General features: G+C 35.6%; 1 protein-coding gene across 1 annotated transcript in view; it reads left to right on the top strand.

Annotated features, from left to right (window-relative positions):
- The first annotated feature begins 368 nt into the window (after positions 1-368).
- Positions 369-18,210, top strand: part of LOC134538467 (ER membrane protein complex subunit 8/9 homolog) — a 32,735-nt gene continuing 14,893 nt past the window's right edge. The window contains exons 1-4 of the mRNA XM_063379800.1: positions 369-607; positions 7,173-7,249; positions 7,916-7,982; positions 8,075-8,169. Of these exons, the coding sequence (XP_063235870.1) occupies positions 374-607; positions 7,173-7,249; positions 7,916-7,982; positions 8,075-8,169 (473 nt within the window). The 5' untranslated portion in view covers positions 369-373. The remainder of the gene's footprint in view (positions 608-7,172; positions 7,250-7,915; positions 7,983-8,074; positions 8,170-18,210) is intronic.

Raw genomic sequence — 18,210 nt, 5'->3', positions numbered from 1 at the left:
TACACCCCATGCACATTGATTCAAGTGATTCTACAAAAGTGTGGCATGCAACTGATATAAGAAGCACTGAGTTAGTTATAGACACCTCGGTTTCTGATTTTTCGCCCACTAAATGCTCATGATGAAATTATGAAGTATGCGTAGCCTGCTATGCACTTACCTTTGTTTTTTTACGCACTTTTAGTCAAATAGTCATAATGACATTACATATAAAAATTTTAAAAAATGCACGAGTAGAAGGTTATCGTATATTTCAAATGATATTTTAATCTTAGTTAAAACAGATTTATGTGTAATGTTTCAACTTTGTCTACATTTATGACACTATTTAATGGAACCTCTTTTTTTTCAACTGTAGTATAGTTATCTATGGATGTGTCGTAATGAAGTTAACATGGCAGATTTGAAGTTTTCTGCTCGTGCCTACTGTAAAATGATACTGCATGCCGCGAAATACCCTCATTGTGCTGTAAATGGCATTCTTCTTGCGGAAGATATACGAAATAAGGGAGAGGCTAAGGGGAAAGAAATTTTCATATTAGATGCAATTCCTCTGTTTCACTTGTGTTTACATGTGACCCCAATGGCAGAAGTGGCGTTAACACAGGTAGGATGTAGAATTTGTTTATTGATATACCGGTAATAGTTATTAATGCTGTTTTACAAATAACTTGCAATTGTGCGTGCTCATGCAAGTACAATTCCTTGTGTTCTGTTCATGTTGTTTGCGTTCATGCGCTTGATTTCACCTTATCATAAAGCACAACTGTTCTGGCTTTAATTTTTGCCAAATATTTGATTTTGTTTAATGTGTAGGTAATTGAGTATGAGATACAAATAAGTATTCGTACAGTTGATCATTTCAAATGAAGTGACAAAATTTCGTATCAGTGCTTTATTCACCATAGGTAGCATGGTTAGATTGTATTCAGTGACACATTTTTTGAAAACAAATTAGGTACCTATGAACTTCGATACGTTAAAATATACTTAGGTAGAAGTAGGTATATATCGAAGATAGGGGTGCATCAAAAACTAAGGAAAAGAAATTGGTAAATGCTTTTTTTAATATACTTTTATCCAAATCACTGTGTGACAGTATAATACTACTACAAGATTCAAAGTAATTTGTCAGAAATTACAGTTTTAATTGCAAATTGGGTAGTTACAATAATTCAATAGCATTTATCAGTTGAAGGTTGGTATAAAATTTTTGTAAACATTACCTGTAATGTAAATATAGAGTCATAAATTTGTGTTGTGCTCTAATAGTGTAGTCGAGACTGTTTTCATATGTACTACTTTATCAAAACAGTACCTCTGTTTACTAAATTTCTCCACAAAAATGCACAGACCAACATGGAAAAAAAAAATGACTGCTGCAGCATCAATGTACACGTATTTTAGTATAAGCTATAAACTGTGATTTTTCAGAAACCCGTAGGAATTTAAAAACAAATGTTTTCAGGGTAAATACAGGAACGTCTCATAGTGTTTGAAAAAAGTATTTTCTGAATTTATTATTACTTCATGGATAAGCAGTGCTGTAAGAATATTACAGAAAAAAGCATTTACATAAAATGGAAAACAAATCATGGTGGAAAAGTCTTGGCCCTGGCCATTATGTAGGTACGGTACTGACATTAAAGTCTGTATTTTTAAAACCAGTCTCTGCTAGTCTGTATTCTTAGGGATATGAACTACTCGTTCAAGTGCTATGCAATATGTTTTTACAGCATGATTTGAAAACATGTTAGGATGTCAATACATTTTAGAATTTAAAAACAAAATCAATCTTGCTGTAAATAGTAGTATTCAACATTTACCTATTTTAAAAAAAAACTGTATTTGCTTGAATGTTTGGTTAGGAATGACCAATTTAAATCTATAGCCTACCTAATATAACCAACAGTCCTAATCATTTTATAGTATTATTAATGTAACTAAACAAACATATTGTTCAAATAGTTTCACAGTAGGTATTTTTAATGTTCCTAAGCTAACCAAACTTATTAAATTGGTAAATTACTTGAAGTACCACATTGCCCTTTTAGAGATTGATTTGGAAAACATCAGGAAGGGGGAAAAAATTTTCAATATATTTTATGGAAAATATGCTTTCATTCATAATTACCTTAGTTCGTGTGTTAGAAATTTTAATGTTATTAGCAGTTGTTAGTGTTAACAAAGGTAGGTAAGTTTTTTTAATAATTCTTCATATATAACTTAATAGTATTGGTGATTTCAATTTTATTAAATTATTTTTCCGAGGTTAGATTGCAATAGGTGTTGCTGATCTTGCAAAAAAAAACTGTTCCATTAGGTCAGCTACATTTTAAATTGAACATATTTAATTCACAGGGTGCTGAATACATAATTAATGTAGCTGACCTAACATAGCCAATCGTGCACATATTTTTAGTACCTATTTTAGATGTAGCTAACCAAACCAACCATTAAAAAAAATACAATTTTATTTTAAAAATGATTAGAATATTTATCAGCAACCAAAAAAATAGCATTGACAGATTTATTTTTGATTTTTGTATTTTTTTTGTAAATGCACCCCATTCCTTGATAGTTACCCAAAAACTTACTAATAATTTTTTTTGATGGCTTTTTAGCTATGTGTGTTTACAAATATATCTTGTGAAAATTATCATTTTTGTGTTCAATAACTCTTTAGTTGTAATAGTATTTGGAATTTCTTATCTTTGCCGCTTTTAATGAAAAGAGGAAGTTGAAGAGCATCTAATAAAGGTATTTTCGGATTTTTAACATTTTTTTTCGCAAATACCGCTCAACTACATATTTAGCATTTGTTGTAGAACCAGCTTCAGCAAAGCGGAACCGAAAGTCTTTAGTTGTGTCACACTCAGTTTCTCTCCAGTTGTTAGGCTTGCTGTCTCAGTGTCTGGCTGGGAACAGTAAGTGACATTGTTCGCGGATTAAATGAAACTATACTACAAGATTGGCTGATTTTGGTTTCACCGCATCTAAGAGGAAAACCATATTCTGCAATCATCACGATCGTTTGAATGTGCAGTGTCTTGTTAAAGAAAAATTCAAAGAATTTAAAATGTTAGTGAACAAAAAAAATATGTTGTGCACTTGCATTTATATCAAAAGGGGAAAAAGATGTGATGCTAATTATTAACAAGGTTCCAAAAGTTTCACTGTTAACAGTATGTGCATATGTTGCTTACCTATGTTAAAAAATTAATAAGCAAAAAGAAGAGTACACTGTTAAAATTGCCAATGGCTGGTTTAGGTGAAAACTAGGACACCACATGACCTGTCAGGTACAATACTCATAACACAATAAATCATAACAAAAAATTGAATGAATTAATGATTGGGGGCAAAGTAATGAGTCACCACAAATCCTCTGCACGTGGTGTACCATGGACCCTTTTCCTGGTTTTTTATTCCTATTTTTATTTCATTAATCAAGAATAGAACTTTTAGACATAAAAAGCCACACTTTCAAGGACTAAAAAAAAGTCTGGATCTGTGTGTTAAACCACGTCACCTTGTCTTAGAATTAAAATAATCAAGCAAAACAGTTAACCACCCAGTGCAGGTCTCAAAGATTAAAGAAAAGTTTTGGAAACAGTAAGTATAACGGCAGATGCTGACTGGATAGTTGATATTCTCAAGGTACAGTGATGGGGTCCTGCGCCGGGCGGTGATCGAGAGAGACTGGGCGTGGTCAGGGAGCAGCTTCTCTCCCCTCCTACTGACCTTCAATCATCCTTCAAACCCTCGCTGACATCATTACAAATAGAATGAAGTAATAGTATTAAATACATATTGTTACCATTTATTAATGTAATGGGTTCGTAATGGGTAGCCCAATTAAGATTTATTACATTTTTATTGAAATCTAATATTTAGGGCCTACACTAAACACAAATCACTAACACTTAAAAATGTTTATCAAGTCACTCGATGTTTGCAAGTTGCGCAGTTCGCGCTCCTCGCTGCAGTCACAGTCGTGGGACTCTACGCGGGACTCACGCGCCACCTGTCGCTGAACTCCGCGTCACACCACTCTCAAGGGGTCTCTCACCCTCCTCGCCACTGTCGCACCTCCCTTCGCTCGGAACTGTCGCGGAGGCAGAGTTCCTAGGGGCGTCCTCAAAGGGACGAGAGGGGCTGATGGCGAGTTGCATCATCCCGGGTTGACCCGACGCCCGAAGCGTTGAGAAGGGCTTCGTTAGCTCACGCGACGGCCTGCAGAATCCCCGAGGCGCCGGGGCAGGGCGACGTGCAGGGATCGGAGGGGGTGGGGGTAGCGACAGCCCTTGTAATCCCGCCAGAAACGCGTGGAGGCCACGTGACGCGCCTGACGCCAGCCCGGCACGCATCATGGCCCTGCTTGCGTTTGTAACAATATATACTTGTTTCAATAATTTAAAGTTCAAAAAAATTCTCTCAAGCATGGGTGTGTTCATGAATTGTTGCCCATAGAGCAACTTCGTCTTTATTAATAAAGACTTGGGAAGAAAAAAAACCACTTGGAAAAGTAAAAATGATATTATTATTTATGTTAATTACTTGTGGGGCACAGGGCACTCTCGTTACCCTTGCCTCTTGCAGTGGCGGGGTTGGAACAATACACTTACACACACACATACGTGCAGGCGCAGAGATGGAGGTAGATTGTTGGACTGAGGGAGGAGAACAAGGGCCTAGGTAGCCTGGGTCAACATCAGTCCGAATCATGGACGCAACGTTATATTTGATAGAATCTATTCCCTGAAAAAATCACAATTCTACAGCAATATAAAAAAAACTAAAAATTCACAAAACTATCAATATTTCTGAGTTGCTATCATTCTCAAAAACAAATTAATGTTTTCTAAAAAAAAAAATTGTTTACAATGATTTTTGTGCAATATTCAAATACATAATTGTTTCATATCACATGAATTCAACGTCACTAACTCTTAAAATCATATTTTAACTCCTCAGTGGCATATTCCACTTATCGGAAATTAAATTAAATTTTTCACACAACCAAGCACAGGTACTATGTACTTCCAAAATAATGATTGCAGGAACAGGGGTGAATTCAGGACTGACTTCTGGAAGGCACCGGAAGTCTGAATATCCCCTCCCTGAAAAAAATCAGGGTATTATTATAATTAATATGTAGACACTAATAACTTGGTTTAGATAATTAGATCCAGACTAAGTTATATATAGTTTTACATCTCTGATATGTGTTAGTGTTTAATATAAAAATAGCTCAAAATGTACTTAGCAAGTATTTTTATCCATTGCATCTTTTATCCTTCTGGAGTTTTGGGGGGAGGGTGTCATGTTGATCTGCCTCTAAGCAGGTGACACGTGGAAGCCTCAGATCCACGGATATCCAATCACGTGCTTTCTTGCTTGTTTCAAAAACTGATGCACTTAATTTCAAGCATTTCAGTCTTCATTGTTTTACCTTATGGATGGTTTGTCGTTTATGGTCTCTTTGTGTAATGACTAATGAGGCAGTTTAAAAGGTGTAAGAATTATCATCATGTGCGCATGTGCGTACTGCAGTTTTTAAGTCAACTTATGCATTTGCATGCAATAAGCCAAATTCATGCAGACGCGAGAAAACTCACTAATTTTAAACAAGATATAATTTGTAGTTGAAACATTTTCAGTTAGGAGCTAGTTCTTTAGTTACTTACATCTCGCATTTAGTAGTTCTGTTTATCCGTGGGTTGCAAAGGGACTTGGTCCATTGGAACAAGAGGTACGCCCACAAGGTCATTTGTGCCAATCAGGAAGCAGTGTTCCAAGGACAGCGTTCAGGACAAATGTGTTGTACAATGATGGGCTTTTTGACATGATAACGTCTTATAAATCGATGAACGCCGGGCTGCACGCACGAAAAAGCATGACTCATTGTCATGTTCCACCTGAGCCGAGCGTGCAAGAACCGGCCAACCACCGTGCAAGAAAATCTTCTATAATATCAAACGGGATAAGGCGGGCTTTTTAAAAACAGCAATTTAAGAAATTTTATTTATTTGTCCAATTTCGTCATTTTAAATTAACAATTTATTGACATTGATTTGATTTCAGTTTATTTCTATAACTAATTGTTCGTGATTATATTTGAACAAATTATTTAAATTAAATTTGCAAAAAACTGTAAATAATATTTGAAAATTAAAAAGTATGCAATTTTTCATCATTGTTTTCTTATGATGTTATCACGTAAAATTATCGTCCGTAAACCGACTTTACAGACAACACCCCTTTTTTTTTTTTTTTTTTTTTTCCATTTGCAACGTAGGCTACATTCATTCACGTTGAACCGTATTAATCAGCGCACACTGATGTCACGGATGTGGTGTGCATTTGTGACACTCGTCGATTTGAAGCACAGCCTGTGTATTTGAGGTTGCAAATGAATAAATATGGCATTAAATGGTGGGAACAACATTTATGTCTGCCAATTGTACTGTCAGCAAAAATATGTCTGTTGTATTATTGTATGCAGAGGTACTTAGTATATGCCATACTGTAGTAAATTACCGTTGCGCATGGTTGATGTATTTTTCCCATGTATCAATCTGCTTGCGCACCTCTTTTGGGGTATTGTAGAATGAAATGGGTAGTAATTTTTTTTATACTTTGGGTTAGCAGACTTAACCCAGCCTCTTAACAGTTACATCACTGCTAAACTAACCTAGTTTTAAAGGTCTATTTTTCAGTGACATAACAAAGCACAGATTCGGAAGACATGAAGTATGGCTGCCTTGGCAGAAACAGGCGAGGAAGTTAGGAAGTTAGTGAACTCTCCCATGTGTGTGAAACTGTCCAGAAAATGCACACAGTTTATTATTGATCACTGTCATAGTCATTTTGTTGCTAGTTTATATTACATACCAGCTGCAGCTGGTCACGCGTTGCTGTGGCTCAGTCTGGTTACATGGGAAAGAAGGAAAAGTGAAAGCACACATTTGTAATATATTTCTAATTAATTCTAAATAACATCCAGGATGCTATGCCTCTTTCAGTTCCGCCATTTTTTATGGTATCATTGTGACCTAGTTAGTCCACAAAATTAATTTTGTGGAGGGACTCATAACTTATAAGCTCAGATTCAAAAGGAATTTAATGTCGGGAAGTTTGTTTGGTGATAACGTGCAATTGTTTTTCAGATTGACCACTGGGCCTCATCTGTGGGACTTCACATAGTTGGTTATTACTTAGCGAACGAAGACATCAGAGATCTGAGGTTGGTACTGAAGAAGTTATTGGTGTGTAATCATTTATGGTTTAGATCCACAATCAGTCGGGGACAATGTTCCATGTTCACTTATTTCAAAAAATAAAGTATGTGAGCCATAATTTTAGTTTCCACAAAACAAATTATTTTAATTTATACCTATGTGAAACACATCTAGCATTTGTTAGAATTGATTTGAGTGAGGTGCTCATATTGATATTAAATCAAGTTTCAGTTTGGATGTGTGCTGCAAGAAATTTTTGTGTGAGAATTTAAGTGTTCCAATTATTTTACTTTTTAATTGTGTTGTAACATAGTAATAAATATAGGGTTACAAAGCATATGTGGGAAACTATATCATTACGTGTTTGAAAATAAAATTGATATGTCTTAGTAATTACTGTTAGTGAGACATTAAGTTTAACCTATTCCATTCCATATGCCTGTCATCCTTGATTGTACTAGTAATGATTATAACTTTTGTTGCACTGTGGTTGAAATTATAAATTAAAAAGTTATTGTTTTAACTTTTTTTTTTTCAATTCATTCACATTCAAACACCATTTAACGTAAAACCATATTTTTTAAGATAATATTAATTTTGTTTTTAAAACTAGTTACCTTGTTCATATTCTTATTCTGAGTTTTTAATAGAAATAAAATTTTTATTTTCAGCTTTGAGAGGTGTAATCGAATTGCGGAAAAAGTAGCGGATAATTTCAGCTCTGCCTGTATGGTGGTCGTAAGTATTTTCTCTTGAATCCACGTGTAATAAACTGTACACAACTTGCAAAACATTAAAATTTTCATAAACATATCTCTTTTTTTTTCCAGATTGACAACAGGAACCTGACTTTAAATATGGAAAACTCTGCTTTGTGCGTGTCACAGATGGTTGATGGAAAGTGGAAATCCAAAGACAAGTCTAGGTAATGTCGAGTTTCAATATTGTTTGTGTGGATGTTATATTTTGTGTAATGTGAACATTGTAGCAGATTGAAGCTCTTGTCGTATGAGTGGATGTTCTTGGGTGAGGTTTATGGTGGAAGGAAACCATGGAGATACAATTTGTCTAACAGTGAACATCACATCAACTATCACAAGCTGTTGAAATGCAGCTGACAGTGTACCTTATGTAAGTTGTTGCCATGGCTTGCAATCATGGGTTGAAACTGCTGGGTGTCTGGAGATCACTAAAGTCCCAAAATGAACAGTAACTTCGCTGGAAATCAAAAAAACTTCAATTTCCAGCAGGCTTTTGCTAACTTCCATTTTCATTTTTGATGCCTTACCTCTGTTTATAATCTCATGTTTAGTATAAAAAGATCGGGAATGTCCACCTAAAAAATGTGGAAATTATCTTTGAAAGGGTTTTAGTACCTATTCTAACATAAAGATTGGTATGATGCTGCAAATAGTAGATCTATTTCATACTATTTTAAATTTTTACTTGTATATAAAAAATAATTCTGTGATATAAAAATGTTGTAAGAAAATTTTTCGGTAAATCTGTATTGTACGGATTAGCGCCAAAAAAAATCGTCCATATATGAAATAACTTTCATTATATGCTATCTTACGTCCTCTTTTCAGAACCGCCTGCGGAGATAAAAAATTCCAATTACTTTTGGAGATATCAGATTTTTTAATATTCATTTTTTGGCGATTTTTTAAAAAAAAATTAAAAATCCGAAAATACCTTTATTCTGTGCTCTTTAACTTCCTCTTTTCATTAAACCCGACGGAGATCAGAAATTCCAAATACTTTAGGAGATATTGAATTTTTTAATTTTCATGTTGTGCACTGACGCGGCGTTCAGCGGGAAGCCTACGATTCACACATCTTTCTGGACATACCCGAATACTCACGTTGGCAAGCCTTCTTTTCTTAAAATTAGCAAGAAGTAATTAAAAATACTTTAAAACATTGTAGATGGTTGGTTATATTAGGTAAGTATAGCTACATTAAAAAAACTGTAAAATCATTTTATGGTTGCTTAGCAAATAACATTTTAATATGTAGCTATCCAGCGCTAGGAAACCGTTTACATGATTTCACAGTATTTTTAATGTAGCTATCCTAACCAAATCAACCATCCACAATGTTTTGAAGTATTTATAATGTAGCTAACAACCTAATTGACCATTAGTTTTCATGAGTTGCATATTTATTTACAATAAACAAAAAAAAAAACCGAAGATGCACGATCGGGCGTTTGCCTCTCGTCTGTTGAAAGAAGGCTTGCCAACGTGAGTATTCGGGTATGTCCAGAAGGATGAGTGAATAGGTTTCCTGCGTTCCACCAGTGTTGCTTGTTTACAAGTATGATTTTTTTTTTTTTCCGCGACGTAGTTGAACGACTACATCACGTAAAAAGAAAATTACGTGAGTTCCTACTGTTCATCCTTTTTCCCGGTTTGTTAGGTCAGGTCAGCTACATTTTAAATACTTTAAAACTAAACAACCATTAAAATTAATTTTTATTATTTTTAATGTCCGTTCAGTTTCAAAGTATTTATACTGTAGCTGACCTGACCTAATCTACCTTTGTCCCGTTTTGTTAGGTCAGATCAGTTACATTATAAATACTTAAAACTATACAAGTAAAATTAATTGATATTTTTAATTTCCGTTTATTTTGAAGTATTTATCATGTAACTAACCTTACCTAATGGAAAATTTCCGTTATTTAGGCATTCACGCACACACGGCAAAATATAAAATGGCGTCTGTTGAATGATTACATAGGGCTTGTATTGCAAAATAAGAATGGCGATATCTCCAAAAGTAATTGGAATTTTTAATCTCCGCAGGCAGTTTTGAAAAGAGGACGTAAAAGAGCATATAATGAAAGTTATTTCATATTTGTACGATTTTTTTTTTGGCGCTAATCCGTACAATACAGATTTACCAATTTTTCAATAGGTCATTGCAAAAAGTCCTGAAACCATCATTCCATTAAAAATACAGCAAAATTATACATGGCTGCTACAAAGCTTAATTAGATAAGGTTAAAATCAAATTATTCTTTTGTCTCTTTAGAAAATGTTGCTTAATTAAAACCAAACTTTTTTTTTAGTCAACTCTAAAATAACACTGATCTGCAATATTTGGTTAGCCAAAAAAAATTTTTAGGATTGGTAATACTTAATTTTTTTTTAAACATACAGACATGAATACTTCCAGGGGAATAAAACATAAAATGGTTTCTTGGTCCCCTTCGCAAGATATGACCCTCAAAAATCACCACTTTTCATCAAAGTTTACAAATACAAAGTCATAAAAAGCCATGTGGGGGAGGGATAAAAAATGTATTAATTTTTTAATGTGTTGAAAAATAATAATGCAGACATGCATTGAGAATTCAATAGGAAGTTAAGAAGTTAATCATTTGAAATAAATTATTTGCAGAAGACGTGTTTTTACTAAGGGGCTGGTTTGAGATTTGAGGCGGATCATTCTAGGAGAAGGGTGATACAGCCGTAGCCCTGTATTTAAAAATACCTTTTTTGTCATAAAGCATTGATGCTAATGTTGGTAAGAGCAGTTTTTTTTCGTTGTTGGCTAGCATATGCTACCATGTGTACTCTTCCAATAGCTTTTGTTTAACACTTGTGTGAGTGTTGGGGGAGGGTTTGAGTAGATAACTTAAAAATCCATAGATGTGTTCATTGGTAGTTTGACATCAAATTGAAACAGTCAAGATATTTTCTAAGCTGTGTAATGTCTGGCTGGGTTGCCAAATGATATGCATTCTGAGATGTTGAAGCGCCATTTGAAAACCGCTTTATGTATTTGATGTGCGGCAGATTACAAATAGCAGTGGATTTATTACCAACTCATTGGCTGCTCAGCCGTACAGCCTACCACGGTCGGTTGGCGTGTTCGCACCATGAGAATACCTAGCCTGGTGTAGTTTAGGGAGATATCTGCACCCTGAGGAGTATTCTGGAGCGTGCTACCGGCTCTGCTTTCCACCTCGCGACTTCTCGCTGCCTGGGACTGCAGGATAGGGATATAATCAGTAAACGTCAGATATTTTATGATTAATGAGTATTGTCAGGAATTGCACTTGTAAACATGTTCTTTTTTTTTTTTCATCAAGCAAAATACTGTTACGATTTCCCGCTTGGGTTCGTAAAGGATAGCCCAAATTATAGATTTTTATTACACACACAGTTTTATTTATTACCACTACTTGTCACTTACAATTAATCTTCTAAGATGGCAAATAATTAACTACATTTAAAGAAATGTCTATTCCCCAGTCACTCGTTACACACACCTCGCTGGGCCGCACCTCTGGCGCAACTCTCACCGCAGCACCCCTCGTGGGTCTCCGCCGCAGGACTCCGCCACCACACTCCGCCGCCGCCGAGACTCACTTCCTCTTCACCGAGATCCCACTCGACTCCTCGCTCGCAACTTCGTTCGGGACTCCGCCGCGCCCGCGACTCTATCACCCAGAAACTCCGCCGCGGGAAAACTCCCGACTCCACAACTCACTCACTCCCTGCCCTGGAACCTTCGTCCAAGGACTTCGCCACTCTGCCGCACCCGCGGTACTATCGCCCGGATCTCCGTCGCGGGAGAACTCACTCAGTCTCCGACTCAGACTCACTTACTTCCTGCCCTGGAACCTTCGTCCAAGGACTTCGCCACTCTGCCGCACCCGCGGCACTATCGCCCGTTAACTCCGCCGCAGGAGAACTCCCCACTGAACTCCTACTGAACTCCTAGGTCGGCCCAACCTCCTTATATAGCCCTTGGGTTCCCGTCCAGAACAATCGGGCATGTCTCCGAGATATCGCGCGACCTTCGCCGTCGAAATGCCCAGAAACGCGTCGTGAGTCCTCGAAGGACGCGGCGGCTGCTCAAAGAACGCCGATAAACTCAACAAGCATCGGGTTCCCACAAAACGCGCCGATAAACATGTCTAAGTCCTTTTATTCCGCAGTGCGGCCTCTTTTAAGTAACTCGATCTGAGGCAGGTGCGCGCTGCGACGGTCAGGATGTTGCGAGACAGTATGACACGAGATACCAGGGAGAGGATGCGGGTGGAAGGGGGGCGCAGACAGGCCGAACGAGCACGGCGATGCCAAGCACTGCAGCCAAGCGCGATCGTAACAATACTATCCTTAAATAATTAATGTGAAAATTAAAGGAATCATATTTACATGTGTTTCTGTGAGCCCAATTAAAGTTTTACTTTAACTAATTATAGTTGGTTGTGTTGTGTTTGAAATGATTAATTTTCAGGAAAAGTTTTTTTTTTTTTTTTTAAATCTGAGATATTTTCACGAAAAAAATTATTATTTTTATTAAAATGAAACCAAATAAAGTAAATATTTTTTATTTCTCCACCACTTAAAGACTTTAGTATTTGAAAGTTGCATAAACAGACTGTGCATTGAAATATATGGCCGAAATGCACATGGTGTATGGAGGTGAAAAGAATCCGGCAGGGGCAGTACACGTCGCAGAGGGCTCTTCCACAACACACATGTACCGAACAGCAGTAGTGTCCTAGTCTCTATGTACTTTTCTGAAGGACCTTTCCTGGAAAATATGAAAAATTTTCTCTTCCAAACATTTTAACCCAACCTGGAACTTAAATTTCTACTACATTTTGATATTCTTTCCTGATAAATTATCCTCGGGTAAGTTTTATAAACACTTAAAAATCACATTTCCGGTATTATAATACCATCATTATGTGTGGCGATGAAATCTTTGAAAGTTTTTTTTTTTCTAATACGAAATCATTTATTGAAATAGGTTGTGATCAGTACATTAAGTTGTAAGATAATGAAAATTTAGTTTTCCTTTTCCCGTTAATGTCCTGATTTTTAACAGAACACTAGACTAACAAAGATAAATAAAAAAAATTGGTTGTCTGTATAGTCGGTTTACGGACGATAGTTTGTGACGTCATAACAAAACATTGATGAAATGATTGCATACTTTCATTAATAAAATTTAATCATTTTAATTTTAATAATAAAAGAATAAATACTTAAAATTATACTAGTAATCAGATTTTTAAAATGAAAGAATAATTAACCTTTATTGCCAAAATTGTTGTTGTAATAAGCAATGAAAACCACATTAACTTTTCACTTCACTTTATAAACAGTCGACGAAACATTTCACGTGTAGATGACTTGTAATTAATTTTAAAAACTGGCGTTTAGCTATAAAGTTGAAATATAATTATGAACAAGTTTTCATATAAATAAACTGTAATCAAATATCTATCATCAATTTATGATTCACCATAATTTTTTAGTCAATTGTAACATAACCTATTATTACTGCACTCGCCGTCAGCGTAGCGGAACACAGCGTAACGGGACACTTTTTCGTGCGTGCAGCCGGCGTTCATCAATTTATTAGACGTCACGTCAAAATGAAAAACATGTGTGTGGGGCTCTTGAGCGATTGCCCAGCTCGCCCCTGCCGAACAGGAAGACCGTACACTCTCCGAGACTGGGTGTTTCGTACCACACTGGACAGCTAGTGGCTGTCTGAACGTCTGCACCAGACCTTCTACCTGCGGATAATTTGAACATATTGTAGAAAATACTGGAATCAAAATATCTTCCTTCAATAGTTGTATCAACCACTCTTATGTTCTTTAAATAAAACAATTATATTTCTTAAGGCATTGTTCAAAACTTCAATAAATTCATTAGTCTACTTCATTTTTTTAATAATAATTTAAATGTAAAGAAAATAATTGAATCCTTCATACTTTACCTTAGTTCATTATATTATACTCCTTGATTAAATTACATGTATATTGTCCTGTTTTGTTTTTGTGTTGTCTATGTATGTGTCCTTCATGTTTGTGTATCTGTGTTTATGTTTGTATGTAGTTTTGTGTTATTCTTTTTATTGTGATTGTATTGGTTTTGTGCCTGCCATGTTAAGGCATTCTTACCGTAGGTAAGCATGTTACAACTATAAATAAATGAATTGCAGTGCTGCTATCACACATCCTTTCAGCCAGGGACTGGAAGTAACGCGCTAATAGTAACGACGTTATTTGTAACAGTTACTTTTTATGGTAACGATCGTGGTAACGCAATATATTAAGTTTTCAGTAACTGTAACTGAATTACATTTTTCTGCCTTTAAGTAACGATAATTGTCGTTACTTTTTGCGTTACATATTTAAATGTATTTCGTATTGAACGAACAAAGATTTGTTGATTTTTTCAATCCCAGAATGAAAATCCCGACAAGGATATTATTTGCGATGGTATTGCTTATACTTGTAAAACTGCTGTTGGCTAGCCTGCGCTCGTATTTTGATTGTTATTTATTTAATATTTGCGACATGAGAGTTTACTTCTGTGCTGTTTAATTAATTAACCTACCTGTGCACATGCGCGAAAGCAATGACAGAATCTAATGAAGCGAGAAGCCGAGAAAGCAGTCCAGAATTTTAGTTTCCGTGGCCTTCGTATTCTAATTTTTTCTAAGTTCGGTCGAGTGATGAAAATAACCTTATTGTGAAGTGCTTGTTGTGTGGTGCTGCGAACAATTTTGTAGTGTGAACCACCTATTTAAATTTTTTTCAGTTTAAATAAACATATATCTTTACAAAACACAATGTTTTAGTAGCTTTTAATTATAACAATATTACGTATCACATTTTTAGTTTTTCACAAAGTAACTGTTAAAGTAACTTACAGTTACTTTTCTCAGAACTGTAACTGTAACTGGTTTCTTTTCAGTAGTGTAACTTGTAGTTGTAACAGGGTTACATTTCCATTGGAGTATTTCTTTCGTGCGCGGTATAAAAGGCTTAAGTCAAAAAAGTTGAATTTTTAGATATTTATACTGTCATGCTCAGAAAAATCCAAGCTTTCCAATGGTACGAAGGGCATGAGTATAAAATTAATAATAACGGCCGTTATAAGCGTTGGTTTAATTGACTTAAGTCAAAAATTCAAATGTATGATCTGTATAAAGGGCTTATGTCAACATATGCCTTTTAGGTCATTATAAAATACTTTTGTTTCATGTGTTCTAAATGGCATAAGTCATGTTATGCCATTTTGAGTGCTTTTATCGATATGTACAAAGGATTTATGTCAACATATGACCTTTAGACCATTATAAAATACTTCTGTGTGCTTTATCTAAATGGCATAAGTCATGTTATGCCATTTTGACTACCCTTTATCAATCTGTACTAAGGGTTATGTCAACATGTGCTCTTTGGACCAGTAGAACATATTTTTGTCAGCGTGATTTATTTGGCATAAGTCATGTTATGCCATTTTGATTAGAGAGATATAAAGGCCCTAAGTCTTATTTTCGCAAGTACGAATCATTTTCTTGGTAGTTTTAATGTCTGTATTTTTAAATAACTGAACAAGATAAATCCGGCGGTCACACTCATGCAGAGAAAGACTTTAATAAGGTAAAGAAGGATATTTTAGATCTTGATAAGTGGGCTAAGACAGTTACTTACTGTGATAACCAAAGTGACTTTTGTAAGTCGTCAAATATTGAGTGTATCTCTGTACCTACCAGTTCGTTTAAATTTAAGGCAATCAGATATTTTCAATCCTTCAAATATTCAGTGCTCCTCTTCCTTGTACCACAATCATCAAGATGTTGGTAATTTTTCAGATGTTCAGTGCAGCCCTGTGCCAGCAAGTTTGCAAGAATATCAATCAGATTTTTGTCATTCTTCAAATATTAAGTGTTCTTTATACCACAATCAACAAGATGTTGGTAATTCTTTAGATGTTCAGTGCAATTCTGTGCCAATAATTTTGGATGAAAATAACTCTGATTTTGGTAATTCTTCCAATATACAGCGCCTTTCTTCTTTCTGTCATAATCAGATAGATATTGGTTATTGTTCAGATGTTAAGTGCAATTCTGTGATAAGTAGTGTGACTCACAATCAATTTCACCTCGGCAATATTTCAGATGTTCAGTACAGTTCTGTACGAGCTAATTTAAATAAGAATGAGGTATGTCTGGGTAATTCTTCAAATGTTTGTTGTTCTTCTGTGCCATCTTATTCTATACAGACTTCACTTAGTACGGAGAATAAAAGTGGAGAAAATTCCAATGAAAATCTTCCTAAAGAAAATGTTCCAAATTGTGAAAAGCAATCTTCATATCAAGAAAGTGTTTCTACAACAAAGGAAAGTAAGTGGTCCAGAAAGGTTCGTAAAGATAAGAAGAACTTTGGAAAGCCTTACTTGAACTATAAGGGTTAAGAAGTTTCAGAAAGTGAAATCAAGCCACCGAAACAGTGCAGAAACAAATGCCACTTATTCCTAGATTCAAAAATGCAGACTGAGATTTTTACAGAGTACTGGAGTATGGGCTCCAGAAACAAACGAGTGGCCTTCATAGCTTCTAACATCAGTACAAAGGAAAAAGTTGTAACTCGCAAAAGAAAATTGATAGTAACAAAAAGAGAGAAGTGACAAATGTGTATTCTTTTCAGATACATGGAATCAGGCAAACTGTGTGCAAAATATGTTTCTGTAATACTCTTGACGAAAAATAAAAGGTTATAAGATGTGCTCTAAAAAATAAATCACCAAGTACCAGTGGCATTTACATCACCTGACCAACGCAGTAAGAAGCCAACAACGAATAAAAAAACTGAAGAAGAGCTTGAAGAAGTAAGAGCGCACATAAAATCTTTCCCCGCTTATGAAAGTTACTACTCAAGACGGAGAAATGACAAACAATATCTGCCTTCACATTTAAATCTTAAAATCATGTATGTGCATTTACTGTGAGAAGGTTCAAAAGCCTGTTTCTAGAAAACTCTATGAGAATGAATTCCATAACATGAAGCTGTCATTTAAAAAGCCAAAAGTCACAAATTTGATAGCCTTCAAATGCAAATAAAAGTAGCCATGAACACTTCAAATGAAGCTGCCAAATCTGAGGTAGAAAACGTGCTAAAAAAAACATCAAGAAGAAGCAGATCTGGCATATGAGTCAAAAAGAGCAGACAAGGACATCTCAAAAATAGATCCAACCAAAAAGTGTCTTACAGTTGATCTGCAACAGTGTTTGCCTACGCCATTTGTTTCGTCTTCTGTTGCATTTTACAAACGCCAGTTATGGACATATAATTTAACCGTGCATGATACAGCAATTGACAGATCTACGAATTACATGTGGCACAAAGCTATTTCAGGGAGAGGTGCGAATGAAATTGCATCGTGCTTGTACCGCCATTTAATTTGTTTACCCAAAGATGTTAAAGTGACATTTTACTCCGACACATTTGGGGGTCAAAATAAGAACACACATGTGTCGACAATGTTTTCAAAAGCCATGGTTGACTTCCCTCACATCTGTGCAATCAATCATAAGTTTCTCATTCCCGGACACACTCACATGGAGTGCGATGTGGATCATGCTCTGATCGAAAAGAAGAAGAAAAATCTTCCCTTTCCCATCAATCACCCTCACGATTGTTATCAACTTTTAAGATATACAGGACAGTAGCAGCAACTTTCTGTCAAATAAATGACGCAAGAAGAGTTCTTCGATTTTGCAGGTTTGTTAAAAGGGCCCTTAGTGGTCAGGAAAGTAAACAAGGAATGCGAGCAATTCAAGTAGCACAGTGTAAAGTGGTTGCGATATCTAAAAGACAATGGAGTGCTGCATTATAGAGATTCTCTTCAAGAAGGTACTTTCAAAGATTTAAGCTACCTTCGAAGGGGTAAGAATAATCTCCAAACCACACATCTTGTGAAGAGGTACACTGACGATGTTGAAATTTCTGCAGCAAAGAAAAAATACCTGTTGGACCTGCTTCCACTTGTACCTTCTGTTTTCCATGACTTTTATTAAAAATTAAAGACATCAGTTGATGCTTCTTGCATTGATCCTGATCTGATAGAAATTAATCCCGACGAACTATGATTTAGAACAATTTTTGTTTCTATGGTTTATTGCCATCATGTCCTTT

This window comes from Bacillus rossius, chromosome 13 (genome assembly GCF_032445375.1).
Source record: "Bacillus rossius redtenbacheri isolate Brsri chromosome 13, Brsri_v3, whole genome shotgun sequence".
Taxonomy (NCBI): domain Eukaryota; kingdom Metazoa; phylum Arthropoda; class Insecta; order Phasmatodea; family Bacillidae; genus Bacillus; species Bacillus rossius.
This window is presented reverse-complemented; position numbering and strand designations above follow the sequence as displayed.